Source organism: Podarcis filfolensis (genome assembly GCF_964270895.1).
Source record: "Podarcis filfolensis genome assembly, chromosome: 9".
In the NCBI taxonomy this organism is placed as follows: Eukaryota; Metazoa; Chordata; class Lepidosauria; order Squamata; family Lacertidae; genus Podarcis; species Podarcis filfolensis.
The window spans coordinates 23,983,699-24,000,817 of NC_139610.1; the positions used below are offsets into that span (position 1 = coordinate 23,983,699).

At 38.8% G+C, this 17,119-nt stretch overlaps 2 protein-coding genes across 6 annotated transcripts in view; one reads left to right on the forward strand and one right to left on the reverse strand.

The window, feature by feature from the left end:
• CEP135 (centrosomal protein 135) overlaps positions 1 to 17,119 on the reverse strand; it is a 32,694-nt gene that overhangs the window by 3,112 nt on the left and 12,463 nt on the right. For all 5 annotated transcript variants that reach the window (XM_083630164.1, XM_083630166.1, XM_083630167.1 and 2 more), the window contains exons 11-24: positions 15,951 to 16,144; positions 14,287 to 14,430; positions 13,017 to 13,160; positions 11,659 to 11,724; positions 10,455 to 10,606; positions 9,740 to 9,855; positions 7,832 to 7,986; positions 6,701 to 6,756; positions 5,729 to 5,897; positions 4,819 to 4,929; positions 2,890 to 3,075; positions 2,328 to 2,537; positions 1,290 to 1,492; positions 198 to 302 (exon numbers count right to left, since the gene is read on the reverse strand). In XM_083630164.1, coding sequence (XP_083486290.1) covers positions 198 to 302; positions 1,290 to 1,492; positions 2,328 to 2,537; positions 2,890 to 3,075; positions 4,819 to 4,929; positions 5,729 to 5,897; positions 6,701 to 6,756; positions 7,832 to 7,986; positions 9,740 to 9,855; positions 10,455 to 10,606; positions 11,659 to 11,724; positions 13,017 to 13,160; positions 14,287 to 14,430; positions 15,951 to 16,144 — 2,011 coding nt within the window. The remainder of the gene's footprint in view (positions 1 to 197; positions 303 to 1,289; positions 1,493 to 2,327; positions 2,538 to 2,889; positions 3,076 to 4,818; positions 4,930 to 5,728; positions 5,898 to 6,700; positions 6,757 to 7,831; positions 7,987 to 9,739; positions 9,856 to 10,454; positions 10,607 to 11,658; positions 11,725 to 13,016; positions 13,161 to 14,286; positions 14,431 to 15,950; positions 16,145 to 17,119) is intronic.
• LOC310770290 (uncharacterized protein) lies at positions 7,022 to 17,114 on the forward strand. The gene is made up of 4 exons (XM_083630887.1): positions 7,022 to 7,401; positions 7,690 to 7,735; positions 13,952 to 14,121; positions 16,125 to 17,114. The coding sequence occupies exons 1-4, from the start codon at positions 7,290 to 7,292 to the stop codon at positions 16,130 to 16,132; spliced, it is 336 nt and encodes a 111-aa protein (XP_083487013.1). The 5' UTR covers positions 7,022 to 7,289; the 3' UTR covers positions 16,133 to 17,114.

The window sequence follows — 17,119 nt, forward strand, 5'->3', positions numbered from 1 at the left end:
TAAAAGTAAACTTGTGTTGGAAAAAACAGCATTCGGAGAACTTATTGGATTCCACTCATAATTCTGTAATCAGATTTTTAGTCAGCAGTAATATTAAATATTTTCTGCAGAATAGTATACATAGTACTTTTATATTTCTTCTCTTAAAAACATAGGATTTGTGACACTGAGCACGTTTATAAAGCAAATTCACTTACCTTTCAAATCGTTCTGTTGTCAGCTGCCTTTTTACAATATCATAATCAGCCTGCAGCTGTGCAAGTTTATTTCGAGTTATTGAAACTTCCCTATTAACGCTCGTTCTAAAAATATTGCAAACAAAGAAAGTTCTTAACAATTGCGCAGTTACAGATGGCATCTTATAGGAACTTTAAAAATAGCGGCAACAAGGCAGATAAACAAGGAGCAAGAAACAAAAACAAAAAAACCCATATACGCAGACATACAAATGTGTACACACAAATGCAGACACACACAATGAAGATATTTCTCAACTGCAAGTTTGTAACTATTATTGGGGAAGATTCTTATCAAGGTCAGTCCAGTTAAAGTATTATGCTTGGAGACAGAGTCATCTCAATATGAAACTTAAGACCAGCTCACAACATTTGCTCATGCTGCTAATTCCTTCCATATCTTTGGAGATTTCAAGTGTGAGGAATCAGGATGTGAATCAGAAACCCAGGGCTACATAGGACTGCACTGAGTACCCCAAACATCTAGAGCAGGAGTGTCCAACTTCCAAGAGACTGTGATCTACTCCCACTATAAAAAAACTGGCAGTGATCTACCCATCAAAGTTGTTGAGCTTTCGGGGGGATCGGGGTTCCAGGGACACCCCGTGACCGACCTGTTGGACACCCCTGATCTAGAGGGAATTTAGCACTCCTGTTTGCATGAATCAGTCTCTAAGGCAGTTTCACTAGTTCCTTTAATTTACCATGGCAACATCTGACCCTATGAATGGATGTTCAGTGAGACAGAACTACAAAATCACTGTTAAAATAACATATGATGCTACCCTTAATTCCAAGTAAATGCCATTATCTTTGGGCGCAAGTCTAGGAGGACCGAGGGCTGAGACAAAAATAATAAAGACTTAAGAGTTTCCAGCAACTAAGTTATATAGTTTGTGCAGAATGGTGTCAGAAATTTAGGATTTTATCAGGTGAAAAATTTTTTTATATATACAGCTAGGTTTTTCATGAGGCCAGATATCTTTGCATGAAGCTATAAACAGTAGCTTTAAAATGATGTAAGAACAGTTGTTCTACACTTTACAAACATACAATTTACTCTCCGAGAGTGTTAACTTGTCCTTAAGTAGCTGTATTTCTGAATCTTTCTCATGGGTTATCAAATGATTCTGAAAATCTTTGTCTCTGCTGGTAGACAAGAGTGTTTCCAAGTTCTGTATTGTAAGCCGCTCACTGGACAATTGTTTTTTTAACAGTTCTCTTTCTGCTCTTGCATCTTCACATTCTGATATTACCTAGAACATAAAAACAATTCATTCTAATTAAGAGTTTCAGGTTAAATATTAAAGGTCTTATTCATAGGCATCCTTTCATATAGGCAAATTCTATGCAGATGCTCAACTTTATGTTCCTTCAACAGGTTTAGGTAGTAGTGGCCTTGTTTGCATGTCACATTAAATCAAATTATAGCTTACCAAGACCAAACAAGAATGTTGGCTCCCCATTACACCTGCTTTGTTCCTCTTTGGGCTAAGCTAAGGCTTAACATGCTGTCCAAACCCTTAACTGAAATATGTAGTCAATATTTGTTCTTTGCTTCAGATCTTGCTTAATGGGAAGACACCTTAATCATTAATGAAGCCAGTATCTGAATATTTAACCATGGTTAAGTATAAACCAGTATGCAACACCATGGTTTGAAGTGGGATTGAATTTACCCTGATAAAAGATTACAACTGGCCTCTCACTTTTAACTTATCTTAAGATTCAAGCCAATGTTTCTTAATTTGAGGAAGTTCACATAAAAGAAGACTCGTGTCCTTGCCTCTGTGAAATGTAGGATATGAACACATGGAAGTTCGTGGAATGTTTCCCACTTCCTCCTCCCCACAGTAGCCTCCCATGCCCATTGCTCAAGAGCTCTTCCTCCACCCTCTGAAGAGGCATTTCAGCAGCCACGGCTTGCTGCAGGGGAGTGGAGGGGAAACTTGCCTTACTTACACTTTCTCAAGTGAACAATCTTAGGATTCAAATCCTTGGGTCTACATTTTAGTGTCACATTTGACCATCTGTATTAAGTATTGAACTTATTTAGATGTGTTGTGCTGAGAGCTAAGTTCTTCCTCTTACCCTCTCAAACTCCATAGATTTGGATGTTAACTGACGTGAGAGACTTTCTTTGCTGGACTCCAGTTTGGCACACAGCTCTCTAACAGAAACCACATCAACAGAGATGGAAGACTTTTCTTCTTTTTCACGTTTGAGACTCTCCTCTAGTTTGGCCATACTTTTTGCCATTGAAGAGATCTGTGATTCATAAGCTTGGTGGGCAATGATATGCTAAGTGAAAGACAAATGCAACTCTATTATTACATGCAGGCATGTGACACTCCATCTCACCGCACGCTAACCAAAATTCAAGTTCTCTTGATTACTGAGTTAATATAAAGAAAACAACCCCCACCAACTTGTTTCTCCCCCACCAAAATACACTTATAATCATTTATAAGCCCTAACATGCTTCGAGAACAGAAATAGCTCTGAAATAAGTGTTCCCATGAGCTGAAACGAATTATTAATTAACACACCTTGTCCTCTGCAGAAATCTCCAATTAATGCAAAGGCGTATGATTAAGAAAGCACATTAGGAAAAGGGACTAGGTAATAAAGTTCAGCTAGTGTCAGTAATTACCTCCTGAATTTCTTTTTCCAGTAGTTCCGCTCTCTCTCTAAGATGTCTTCTCTCAGTATCAACAGAAAGGAGTTCCAGTCGTACAGAGCTGCTTTGCCCCTCAGCTTGATGGGCCTTTACTTCCCAGCTTTCAGCTTGGCTATAGAGCATCTGGAACTTTTCCAACAGCTCCTTGTTTTCCCTTTCCTAGTTCAAAGCAGAAATATATACCATTGAGCAATGAATCACTGTATCAGATGCTTTCTACCCACAAGAAATCATCACACTGCTTCACTACACATGGTAGAAGAGGTTGACCCTGAACTTGCGCTCTTCTCCATATTTTACTTGCACCCCAACTCCCACTTCTCTCCTTCCTCTTAAATAAATCATATTTTTTTACATCCGCATCTTTGTTTACAGTGAGGCTGAGTCCTTGAGTTAGAATCTTAAAGAATTTAAAGCGGATGTTGCTTTTACAAGTTGATACAAATTCTGATGATTACACATAAGAAGGGTGTCATATTTTATGCTCTGTCTGTTGTATAAATTTTCAAGGACTAAGGGGGGCAGGAATGGTCTTTTGCTATGATCCAAATGTATGCACACATAAAACCTGTAGCTCCAGCATGTGTGTAAGTTTTAAAAGCATTTTGGAAGTTTGGTGTTAATAGATCTTTAAAGCAGAACACACAGAAACCCCAAACTCCTTCTCAGTCTAACTGAACATAAAAAGCTATCTGCTGATTCAGAATGTGAGATACAGAAAGATTCCCTTTCAGAAGAACTCACGTTGCTCAGTTTTAAGGATGGATGTTTTATCACTTTTTAAATTATTATTAATATTCTGTTGGGAGCCACCCAGAGTGGTGGGGGAAACATAACCAGATGGGCAGGGTATAAGTTGTTGTTGTTGTAGTTTGCAAGTAAGAAATTGCATGCAGATTTTGATTTTTAAATCATTTTAAATACCTTTCACAAGCAGAATTTTAAGAACAATGCTGTGCTACATTACACGATAGGTTTTTCATGGACTGTGTTAATTGCAATCACACTGAATACACACAGAGTCTGTTACTGGCTTCAATTTAACAACCTGAGAGTGGGCATGACTCCAGCCCTTTGCACTGGGCTTGAAAGCTAGGGCTCCAATACTCAGTACAGTGGAACTTCTATTTGCGGCCATAATCCATTCCGGAGGTCCGTCCAGAGGTCGAAATGGGTTGCTGGGAGAGGCACTGTTGTGTGCAGGCGGTGACTGCCCACTTCTGCGCATGTGCAAACGGTGATTGCTGAGCATGCGCGAACAGCGGCAAACCCACTGGTTACTTCCGGGTTTGCCATGGCTGCGGCTTGAAACAACCGTAACAAGAGGCGGTGGTAAGTAGAGGTTTGACTGTTGTGTGCATGTCAGCTGCTGAAAGAAAGTAGGAAGTCCCTGGCTACAAAACCTAATATGCTGCTGTATTGCCTGCCCAGTCAGGTCTTGAGATGCAGCTTCTAAATGCAAAAGCCCTACCCAGGGCTGCAACTTCTGTTGTAGCCAATAAAAGAGGTTGCAGTGAGTGCTTGGTTGGTGTGTATGTATGTATGTGTGGTGTCCACAACAGTTGCTCTGATTTGCAAGTATGCCGATGGGCCCAAAAAGGTTAGGGACCCCTGGTTTAGCATTATGTTTGAATGCAGGCATTGTGCTGGCAGTACATACAACTGTTAGGCTATATCAGACAGTATTAATATCGAAATCTGTACCTGAAGCCAAATTGTCACTTTTGGAATGTATAAGCTGAATGTTTATTTCATGTTCAGTTTTAATAGTTTCCAGCCATCTCCACCTCTGCAGCACTCCGCTTGTCGGTTGATGCTAGGCCATGCCTGATCTTAACTTTTAAAACATGATACACCTGATTAATAAAATATTCATGGGAACTTCCAAATGCACTTCCTCACCTTTGAGGCCATTAAACTTTCAAACCTGGAGACTTCTGTTATGTAATTATGAACTCTAATTTTCATTTCTTCTTTATCACGTAATGCTGCTTCCAGTTCAGATGAGATTGCCTATTTAGATGATAAACCATTACAAATAATATTACATGCAAATAAAATAAGGCTAGCTCTCATTTGGTAACCCTGTGCCTGAGCTGTACCAGACTTCAGGCTTCAGGTGGGGGTTTATATATGTACTTCTGCATAGAAAAGAAATTCCCTATACACAGAACTTAAGAGATCAGGGAAACACTAGTTTTCTATGTTTCGCTTTTAAATAAAGGAGCATCCTATCATGCAAGTCCCCCATCTGCAGTCTAAAATGAAAAAAGCCCAGACAAATTTAACTACCCTAAAGGGAGAAGTTGCCCAATAATGGCTAGATTCTAACTTAATGTTGTTTGAACAATCACTTGATGGCTATTTTAAAATCTTACACTTTTTACGGCTAAATGTAATCCGAAGAAAACATGTAAAGAAATACAGTTCCAGGGTAGAAAATCTGGACAGATGGCATTCCAAGTGGATAGCATCACATTTAAGCAAGGTTTGGGGCAGTTCCTACATACATGGCATTAGTATACAGATGTCTACATCATGTTAATCCTCCAGGTGTATGCACCAGTGATCTAGTTTAAATATGATGTTGGTTGGTTGCACATAATCCATAAATGTTTTATACATATCTAGTGTCACGTTTAAATCAGCACCCGATAAAGTAAAAAAATTTTCGTTTGAATGTAATGCTGCCACTCTTAACAAACGCATCAATTAAAATTATCCAAGAGCTACAAATCACATCAAACATAATTTTAGGTACCCAGACATTATTTAAAGCAATTGTGACATGTATCATTATGAACTATTGTACCTGGTTTTCTCTGGCCATTGTGGATAGATCATCCTGTAATCTTCTGTTCTCTTTCAAGGCCATTTCTTTCACCCTGCTGACTTCACCAAGCTCAGAATGTGCTGCCTCGATCTGGCGACGGATACTGGCTAGTTCTCGGTCTTTACCGCTTAAGGCATCCTTTAATTGGCTAGCAAATGGGGGATTTGGAAAACCTTAAACAGAATTTATCTTTTTGCATTATATAAATCTACGTAACAACTACATTCCAGTAACTAAGATGAATCATCTCAAGTGTTTTTAACTTTACATTAGATAGTAATGATAACATTATTGTACAATTCCATCTTTGCAGTCTACATGGGCTTCTCACATTTCTTTATTAGCAACTTGATTGCCAAGCATTATGTCTGAAATTCTGGCACAGCACTATGATTGGTAACATGGGCCACATAATAATAATAATTTAGAAGTACCGCCAAGTTATAGTTTGTTTTAACCATATAGTAAGCCAAGACTTGGCCCAGATGTTCAAACTGCAGTTTGCTTTGCATAATATTGGTTTGCTGTTCTTCTACTTACCTTGCAAATACTCAGTTGCTATACTGAATTCCTTTGTGGCATTTGAGTATTGGCAAGGCACCATCTATTATCATTGGTTGGCTGTGGAAAAGATCAGGGAACATTAAATTTTCCTGCTTGGAAATATTTTGGCATGCTCCTGAGCAAAAAAACCAGCCCTCCACTGATTCTCATGTAAGGTGCACATAATTCCACCTTAAAGTACATCTGTAAGTGCCGAATTAGGATAATTGTAATTGCCTTAGGTTTCCCCCCCTCCCCCAAATGGCCATATTTTAGCCTTCTTCAGAGGAACCATCTTCTTCACGTGCAAAGGTTCAATTATAAGTATATTAGCTTATTAAAATACTTTGATTGCTATAAGATGAAATTTCAGAGTCAAAAGTAATAATTTTCATTTCTATTACTTACTCTAAGGATGACTCTAACTGAGTAAGAGTTTGTCGCAAATTGAGGATGGTTTTTTCCTATAGAAAGAAACATGATGGCAAAGATTATTGGTTTTACATAATTCACATCAACCGCACTAATAGGTATGATCAACAAGTGAAATACAGATGTAACAAATATACAGCATAATACAGTACTGTTACCAGTCATTCACTAGCAGTCTCTTGTAGTTTAATATTTAAGAGTAGCTGAAGCTACAAAAATTGGGTACCTTCAGCTTACTAATGGCCAATGATATTCAATATTCATTTGCATTTATTTATTTATTTTCCTTTGGACTCCATTTTTCTTTTGGCCATCACTACTTATGGGCTGAAGGGACTGAAAGGGTGAGGTTACTGGTATACCACATACCTTCCCAGGAAAAAATGTGGCCTCTTGTACCCATCCTAAGTTCACAGTTTCTTTTCACAATGCTGACAACACATGATTCTGACAGTAAGGCACAGAGAAACTGGAGAGCAGAGGTGGAAAAACTGTTGCACGACCCCTCCCCTTTTCACATTTACTTCAAAGTGCTTTTCCTTTCCCCTACTCTCTCTTGCCTAAAATGAAAGCAGCAAGGGAGCATATGGGGCATGTGTCAGCATTTCTGCTCCTACTGCTTCATGCCAGCAGTCAGAAAGCTGGGGGAGAAGGGAGGAAAGAAATACACGGAGAAGGTAAAGCTGAAAGGATCTCGGCAGCAGTTTCATTTTATAATTTTTATTACTAAATACTCATCTATTAATTCAAGCTTCTTTGTATGCATTAGATTGTGATCTCTTCAGAAGTACTTATAGGGCTGCTGTTTTTGGTGACTCCGCTGAAACTTAAGACTATAAACAATTTTTTCCCCTACTCATTTTTTAATCTTTAATCTACAGTTTGATTTTTTATTATGTTTTAAGGAAGCTGTTGACAATTACTAATTTTCTTGAGTTCATAATTCTTTTGTTGTCTTTTATCAGTATGCACCATTCAAGACTTACAATCCTTACCTGGATCAAAAGTCAGGTAAGCAGAGTACAATAGTAGTACAATAGGCCCCCTCCTCCCAACTCCAGCCCATGTGTCCCCCTGATGTGTCTATTTCATGCCCCGTGTACATACCTTATTGGCTAAATTGTCATCTAGATAAGCAACTCTTTCTGTCTTTTCATCTATACTTTCCTGGAGGCTGTCTTTTTCCTTAGCCAAGACATTAATTGTACTTCTGAGCACACTGATGGTCTCATCCTGTGCATGGTGCTTATTACTGAATTTACCTGCAAATAAATAAATACTGTTTGAATTATGAAGAGCAGGGGCTCCCAAAATGTGGTCTGCAGACTACATTCAGGGGGGCTTCAGCATGTCTGTGGATTTGTGGTTGGAGATGGCAAACAGTATGTTCATTGCAATGAAAAGCCACGTTTATTTCAATTGTATTTTAATTGCTTCTTTTATATCTTCTTTTGTATTTTATTGTACTACAATAGGAATCTATGGAATAGAATAAAATATAATTTATGAGAAATAAAAGCAGCAATAAAATGCAGTGAAAAAAACCATACGGCATCTAGAACAGCACATTACAATTAATACAAAAGGCAGAAAAATAATAAAGCAGTTAGCAAAGACTCTTAGCAATTTTCAAGCAGTCCATGGGGCAAAAAGTTTAGGGATCTATTGATGTAGAGCTTAAAGATGACAGCTAATGTTGTGTGAGCAGACATTCACTCATGTAATGGAACTTTTCCTTCTGCCTGCCGCCTTATCTCTGACTCCTCACCCAACAATATCTGTGCTGGAGAGTTAGGGATCACCTGACATAGTATTTTGGGACACCCAAAGGGCTACACTGGTGTGTGGGTGTGTGTAAGGCAGAGTCTGGCTGTGCAAGTGGAAATCCACAACTTGGCAAATATCATCAAACTTACATTTATGTATGAGGTACCTTTTTGCTCTGTTTGTGGCACCTTGTTCTAGACTTTAATGATTGGCAAATCTTTACTGCTAAGTTATTGTTGATGGAAGTGAAGGAAGAATGCTGGGCAAATTCACCCCACTACAAACGCCTGCCAACAAAGGTCTTTTAAAGCTAGTCCCTTGCTCTTTGATGGCTTTGAAAAACTAGAACCCTGCCAGAGGGTATATGGAATAAGTGGGCTTTTCCACAATGTCTTCCACCACCCTCTGAGTTATGAAAAACAGCATGGGAGGTATTTGCATGAACAAGAAATAACAGGGAAATGTTCTTGCTTGCAGTCCTTTCAAGATCCCCTCTCAAGATCTTTCTCAGCTCCTTCTCACATTCTCCTCCCTCTGTTTCTTCATTGCCAAATGAGGAATGGCTGAGAAGGATGGGAAAAGCACAAGAGGACCCCTTCTTTCATGCCCATGTTTCTTTCCCTACTTCTAAATTTAGGGGTGAGGAATCTCCAGTTCATGGGCCAATGTTGGCATACCAGGGTGTGCAATTGGGCCTATGAGGCCATTTTCCCCAAACCATGCCCACCTGTCAATAAGATGACATCACTGGGTGACAGCAGCTAATAGGCAGGGTTCAATTCTGCATTGGCTGCAGCACCTGCCAATTCCCCATAGGGGTAAATCTCATTCAGACCCCTGCAGAGAGCAGGGTTGAATCTCTGCTCATTAGCTGAGTACTTCTTCTTCCATATGTTCTCTGTGGGGAAGGCATTGGCAAAGAAGTCACCTGATGTCAGATGACTGACAGGCTGGCATTCACATCCACCTGTCAAAGTTAGCCTGTGGGATGTGGGGAGATAAAGACTTGGCCCAATGGTTCAAATAGGTTTGCTGCTTCTGCTCTAATTCAACACTAGAAAAGTGGGACGCAATAACGGGGGACCAAATTCAATCCTACATTTGACAGTTGTTGACCGCTTGAGAAGAGGAAAGGCAGATGCCGCCAACGTTCTGTGCCAAGAGTTAAACTAGTCCCAATCTCTTGACTTTTCAGATTAAGTGGTTAAGTCATGAATTTTTCACTCTAAGAAATAAAACAGCATTCACCTGTTTTTTCTTCAAGCAATAAAATTTCTTCTTGAGCCAAATGAAGTTCATCATCTTTAAGAGCCAACTGATGCTGCACTTCATCTAAAGACTTTTGTATCTGTTCATTTAGTAGTCTGCAGAATTGATATCCATTTTGGAGGGGGGTAAAAACAGGTGCAGGTTTTTAAATGTAAATAAGTTAGAATGTGTTAAGCACAACCTGAAAACACTGCAAAGCGCAGAATTATGCAGCAAAGGGAGTGACATTTTCCAATGAGCTTACAAAAACAGCAATTAGTAAATGTACCTTTTAAAGCTTTTAAAAAATAGCCTCAGAAAACTAAACCCATGCATCGGGATATATCAGCTAGAAATGCAGAGACACTGAACATTATTCTTTTAAGGAATCCAATCTTTTATCTCCTGAAATTGGGGCACAGCCGAAACCTCTTGCTTAATGAAATAACTGGACTGAACCCTAGAATGTGTTAAGTAATACTAAATTGTCTTCAAGCATATTCAGTGTTCCTTTCCATCATTACTGAGCAATTGGAATGTCCACATATTATTTTGAATTAAGGAACACAGCTTCCAATATGACTTTCAGGCAATTATGGAGCCTGCATCTCTATTTAGGGCCCGACAACGGATGCAAAGATTTCCTGTAAAATGACATAAATTAATAGATTTGAGCAAGGCACCAATAAGATACTAAATAAAAGGCTGAACTTACTGAAGCGAGTTTATTTCTGTTTTAAATTGTGAAGCATCTTCAGACAACTGAGACAGCTGATGAGACTTAATATTTGATTCATCTTCTAAGCAGACTATTTTGTTTTTTAACAATGAAATAGTAGTTACTTGATCAAGATGTTCAGTCTCCAACTGCAGCAGAAAACAACACACAAATATTATTTTCTGAATCTGCTAAGAGCAGCATTTTTCTCGAGAAAAAAAATTAAGTATTTAAAAAGCTAAGCAAAATCCCAATAAAGACCAGTTCACTCAAATTCAATAAAAACTGGAAAACTATAAGACTGTTTCTTTCAATCCGCTTGTGGAGAGAATTCGGAGGTGATTGAAAAGGAAAATGAATAACGACAAAGAGTTGAGAAGATGGGACTGAAAACATCATTGTAAACATGAAAAGCAGCAGAAATATAGATGATTGGACTCCTGCCGATCACGAAGCATGGGTACCCCCCACAAAAATTTACAAAAAATTATAATTTGGAAAACATTTGGACTTTATGATGTGAATTGATACAATTTGGACTAATTGGTATGATATGTTTAATTTGGTAAATGGAAACTTAATAAAATTTATTTTTTAAAAAAATAAAACAAAACTGCAAAACTACGGCTGTAATCTTAAGCTCCTTAGAATCATAGTGTTGGAAGGGACTGCAAGGGTAATCTAGTCCAACCCCCTTCAGCCCAGAAATCACAGCTAAAAGATCCCTGACAATGTGGCCATCCAACCTCTGATTAAAAACCTCTAAAGAAAGAGAGTCCATCACCCTCTAAGGTAGTCTGTTCCATTTTTTAGTTTTGGCCCAGTTCTCCAATCTGTTAAGGTAATCTTGAATCCTGATTCAATCTTCTGAGGTATAAACTACCCCTCCCAGTTTGGTGCCATCTGCAAATTTGATAAGCATCCCCTCATTAGTGAACTCCACCAAAATCTTTTAGATGTTAAGGCACAATGTAACGGCAGTAAAGCTCACAATAATGTAGCTGCCATCAGGAATATGAAAAGGAATTGCTAAAAGTTCACATGGTGTCTATTGCAAACCTGGTCTTGCAAATGATCGTGAGAAGTAAACAGACAAAAGCCATAGTCTCAGTCATAATTTGAATAGTCAACACACAAACAATGACATTCCATCACTACGCATTAATAAATTCTGATGCCAGCAAGTATTTAAATCACTTACCCTGTGAACAGTGTTTTCCAGGTCTGATATTTCCTGTTCTAACTTTGATTTTTCATCCTGATGGACCTTATGAAACAAAGAAAAACAACTCATCAGAGGGCATTGTTTAATTGTCTGATTACCCTTTGAGCATCTGATCGTCTAGGGAGCATGGGAATTAGGAGACATAAAGAAAACTGCACCTACTCTCTATGCCTTTAGAACACTGAACTTGGCTAATATATGTGCTATGTGAAAAGGTGAGGTAGGAAGAACAGAGACAGAAGGCAGGGCACATGGGTTTATGTCAGGGCTGGAGTCAAACTCAGGCCAGCAAGCAAGAAGCAGAGTTTGTCAGAGAAGTTAACTCTCTATTTAAAGAAATGGTATACAACTCAGCAACACTTCCCAGCAAGTCCTGCCCCTATAGAGCAGCTGCCAGGACTGAAAGTCCCCACCTTCAACCTCCTCTAAAGCTCCTCCTCTGCTGGATGTTTCCCAAGCAGCCTCAAACTGCATCTAGGCATCTCTAATCTCTGCTCCACTCTAAGCATCATTCTGTGTGTCATTGGAGACAAGGGAGCTCTTTTCTCCAAAAGGGGAGGGGGCAGGACATCCCTTTCAAGCTGCTGCTGGCTCCACCCTGCCTCCATTTGTTTCCTGCAGGTTTGACTGATAAATAATTCCTTGGGAGCAGAGTCCTGGTGTCAGTTGTTGAAGCCTCTCCTCTGCTCCTGATGACTCTGCTGCTGGTTCCATAGCAGCTCACATGGATACTCATGCAATGTTAATATTAACAACAATAGAAGCAGTGCTTTTTTCCCCTTAAAAATGTTTAGGGGTACTCTCATTTTGACTCAAGAAAATCACCATTTTATAGTTCAAGTTGGGAAAAATAAATACAATAAATGGAAAAAAGTACAAAGATTCACAAAATGTTTAGCGGTATGCGGACCCCTGCATCCCCCCAGAAAAAAGCACTGTATATATGAGTCCAGAACACTATATATATGGGTCCAGAACACTAGAAGTATTATGTGCAAGACAGCAGCTTATTGACTTCATCTGTAGCAGGGTCCCACCCAAAAAACTGAAACTCTAAATTATTATTACTATTATTATTATTAGTAGTAGTAGTAGTAGTATTAGTATTATTAAGATTTATATATCACCCTTTATCCCAAGATCTCAAGGCAGTTCACAAGATAAAAATGTGCCTTAAAATTTTTTGAATGGCTTTGGCTGAAATCAAGTGACTTGACTGTCCTGCTTAACTGCACCATCCATGGGGAGTAGCGACTTTTGTGAGGTAACAAAGTAGCCCAAAGTTATCGCAAGCTCGAAACATTACAAAAAAGCATTATTTGTAAAATGATGACCTTTAACTTCTCTCTTAGTCCTTCTTTCTCTGCCACCACTCTTCTGAAATCGGACAATGCAATGTTCCGCTCCTCTTCTGCGTAACTTTGTGTCATTAAAGAAGTTTTTGTTTCTCTCCGTAGACGGTTTAACTCATCTTGAGACTTAAAAAGTAAAAAAAACAAACGTTTTTTAAGTGGATAAATAAAATGAATATATATGCAAGATATCAGATCATGCATGGAGGAAAGAAAGGCATAAGATGGTGGGTGAAAGAAAAAAGATGGAGAACAAATAAAACACAGATGATGGACTATATGGAACTTGCTGAACTGACTGGGAGACTCCGAGACCAGAGAGAAGAGATGGTGGAAGAAGACTGGAAGAAGTTTAAAGAATATTTGAAAAAATATGTTAGTATTTAAATCTTAGAATAGCTTTGGAAGTGGATATAGGCTGTAGGGTTAGAAGTAGAAGATAGTGTATTTTAAAATAGTATTATTTGTAAGTGATAAAATGTGGAGATTTTTATGGTAAAAGTAAGTGTGATTAAAAAATGGTTAAAAATTATATATGAAACTGCTAAAGACGAGGTAAAATGAAAATCAGATGGGGGGACTTGGGGAAGCTCACGTAACAATGTTAAGAAAAAATAAGGATAAGACAAGAATTTGTTTGTATTGTTTGTATTTCTGTTTGTATTGTTTATTTGTGTTATAAAATGAATAAAAAAATTTGGGGAAAAAAGAGAACAAGTAAAACGCTGCCACGTATATGAGGAATTTGGCCCAGCACTGACTTGTACCATGCCGCCTGCCCAACCAGAGGCCATTCTTACCCAGTTCAATGATAGCTATGCATCTGGTGCAGGCTAAGGGATTGTCTAAACAGAATAAATCTATTACCTGTCCTTTAATCTGCATTCATTCCTCTTCCTGTTACTTCCATGTCTAAGCCTGGCTCCGCAACAATTGCTGCATCCTATTCTCACAGTGGCAAACCAGATGCATGTGGGAAACCTGCAAGCAGGACCTGAGGACAAGAGCACTCTCCCCTCCTGCAGTTTCCAAGAGGTATTCAGAAGCCTACTGCCTCTGACTATGGAGGCAGAACACAGCCATCATGGTTAGTAGCCACTAATAGCCTTGTCCACCATGATTTTGTCTAATTCTCTTTTGAAGAGTATTTAGATGATTATATGTTGCTTCCTTCTTGCTCCTGCAATTCTCGGCTCCATTATACATGTTATGTCCTGACAGTCAGTGGCCCCACCCATTAATTTGGACTTACCCGTTCATAAAGAATGCTTAGTTTGTCTCTTTCTGCAGTTAAGAGTTTGACATTAGATTGAATTTCTATCATGTGCTTTTCAAATCGTTCTAGCATAGACTGCAGCTCATCTCTTTCTCGAGTAACCAATCTTAGATCACCATTCTGTCAAATAAAAGGGGGGAGGAGAGGAAAATTACACATTAAAAACTATATTACTAGTTACCTGGCACAGATACTGTACTGTTACTGACAGGTGCTACTGATGTAAATAATCAGCGCTGAAATCCTGGGTTAAATTACTTAAATTATACTGAAGTAATTAAGACAGATATGTCTGATGACAGGATTATACTTCAAACTATGGCTGAGTTCAGATGATCATTCCAGGCTTCATAAACAGCTTAGCATTATAAGAGTGGGTCTATGTGAGCCCTGGGTATGAGGAACATTTGCATTTTAGGCTAGTCCTATGCATGTTTAATTAAGGAAAAGAATCTTACTGAATTAAGTGGAATGTACTTCTGAGTAAATATACACAGGGTATTATAATACTACTGAATAGTAGTACTGTACTGGCTCATATTTAACCCTAACACTCCATTTTTTGGACAATATCAAATTGCTATTAAAGCCCAACAGATACCTTTAAAGACCCAGCAGGAAGTAAAATTGATTTGATTTAAAAATAACCTGTTTAACATAAAAATACACTGTATTGACACCACGTTTCTAAAACACAGCTCAAGCACCAAATCTACTGAGATACAATGTTTACTTAAATTCTTCATTGGGCTATCTGGAAGCCATGAAAGATACAGCAGAAGACAAAGTAAAACAAAAAACAAACAAAATGCTTAGGTGAAATATTGCACTCATAGTAAATAATGTAAGATATATCCCCAGTGGCCTAATAGGGACTTTCAAGAATGCAATTCAGAAAGCATTGTCACAAATCTGCACTATAAGTATAAACATGCTCCAAGCTGGATTTATACCTGATGGCAAAGTTCATTCCTGAAGTCTACCTGCACAAAAGCACTTTGCAATGTTTTGGGTTTGGAGCTATTTGTTTTGTTTTTGCAAAAAGATGAATGTTAGGGGGGGATATTACAAAGCAGGGTGGAGGGGGGGCCTATTCCAGGACTTCTGAAGTGGTCTAAACAGGAAAAAACAGCATTTCAAATATGCAATTTTCTATACCATATTATGAGAATTTTCTGGGAATAGAATGGATCCCAGTTAATGAAGGTGTTTGACAGTTTCTCTTTTCCATTCACATTGCTAAACTAGACAGATAGCTTTGAAATGCAAACTTTTTGAAAAATTGAAAAACAGGAGTCAAGAGGGGAAATGAAACACAAACAGTTAAGTGACCCCATGTTCTCTGAAGAATACATTGAATATGAAGTGGTTCAGGTTTGCTAAAACGTTTTACAAATATTTTGAAAAGCTGCTGGAGTCTGCAGCAAATCCACTGGCATACAAGTATTAAACCTTGCACTTGTATTGGAAAACATTGTTTTCCCTTACTAAAACAGTTTGAATTCAGTCAACAAGTCTGACTACTTGAGAAATGCCTCCTCCTTACTACTGGCAGTCACATCTGAGTAGTGGGGCAGCTGTAAACTGGGGCACCATATGAAAAAGTTTACTAGGCATTAGATTTAACAAAAAAATATTACCTTTTCTGGTGACTTGCGTAATGGGCTAGATCTTTGTTTAATTATCTTTTGGAGACACTCTAGTTCACGCTTATAGTAGTCCCTGTCTTCTTCTATAGTTTTTACAAATGCATCCAGACGAGAAGGTGATTTGTCCCCCAGTGCTATACCGCCTTCTAATCTCATTTTCTCTAGTTCTATAACAAGCTCCCGATCTGCATGAGAAAATAACCAACAAGCATGAATGAAGTTAGCATATACCAGAGGTGGTCAGTTTGAAGAAAACCAGCACATGGTTGAAGATATACAACAAAGATGCTAGAAGGAGCAAAGTCAGACAGAACTGCATTCATCCATCCTCAAGAAAATATGGACTAAAGGAGGAAGAATGCATTTTAAAAATTACTATCTTAAGAGGCAGTCCAATCTTTTAAGTCCAATCTTTTAAGAGTGGATAATACCAAGGAAACAGGTTTTACCCTATATGATGAAGAAAGGAAAAGAAAAATTGGGCTCACCAGGCAAATTCTGGTTTAAAAAATGTGTAGGTAACCCACCAGCGAAGTAAGTTGTATATGTTAAAAGTTCTGCTATCTTCAGTGTATTTCCCCCAGCATTTAAATACAAGCTATCACAGTGGTCCCCAACCTTTCTGAACAATTCTCATAGGCACTACAACAGAATGGCTGCAGTGGTGGTGAGCCTAGCACAAGACACCCATTTCACAGAAGGCAAACTGTTTCCTGCCTCTCCCCACCCCTAACTTTGTCACTCCATTCCTCTTGACTCCTTCCCAGCACTGCTATTTCCTTCACCACCATCAGAGCCCCCCACCCAGGATAAGGCTGAGAGGGAACAAACAAACAGCAAAAGCAAAGGGGAGCAGAGGCAAAAGTAAAATCCCAAAGAAAAGCAAAACTTCAGAACAATAGAAAAGAGTACTCCATAAGGCACATTGCCTTCCATGACATCACTTGTGGATATCCCAGCTTTTGTCCTGCCTGTTTTTTCCCCCTGTTGGGTTGGAGTCTGCAGGAAGACTTCCAATTGGGCCACATTGTTGCTGTGGCAGCAATGGGGTGGATAGGGGCCTGAGCAACTCCCAAGTAGTGAGCTGTCGGTGACCCAGTGAACATCTTGGTAGATGCTTGGTAGGTGCCGGTACTATGCTGTGGATTGTCTTAAGTACA

Excerpts from the sequence above, each read along its gene's own strand:
- LOC310770290 (XM_083630887.1), top strand. The coding sequence starts at position 7,290 with ATGAAAGCAGCAAGGGAGCATATGGGGCATGTGTCAGCATTTCTGCTC. Across the intron at positions 7,402-7,689 it reads GAAAGAAATACACGGAGAAG|TATGCACCATTCAAGACTTA; the intron begins GTAAAGCTGAAA and ends GTCTTTTATCAG. Across the intron at positions 7,736-13,951 it reads TTACCTGGATCAAAAGTCAG|CCTGGCTCCGCAACAATTGC; the intron begins GTAAGCAGAGTA and ends TCCATGTCTAAG.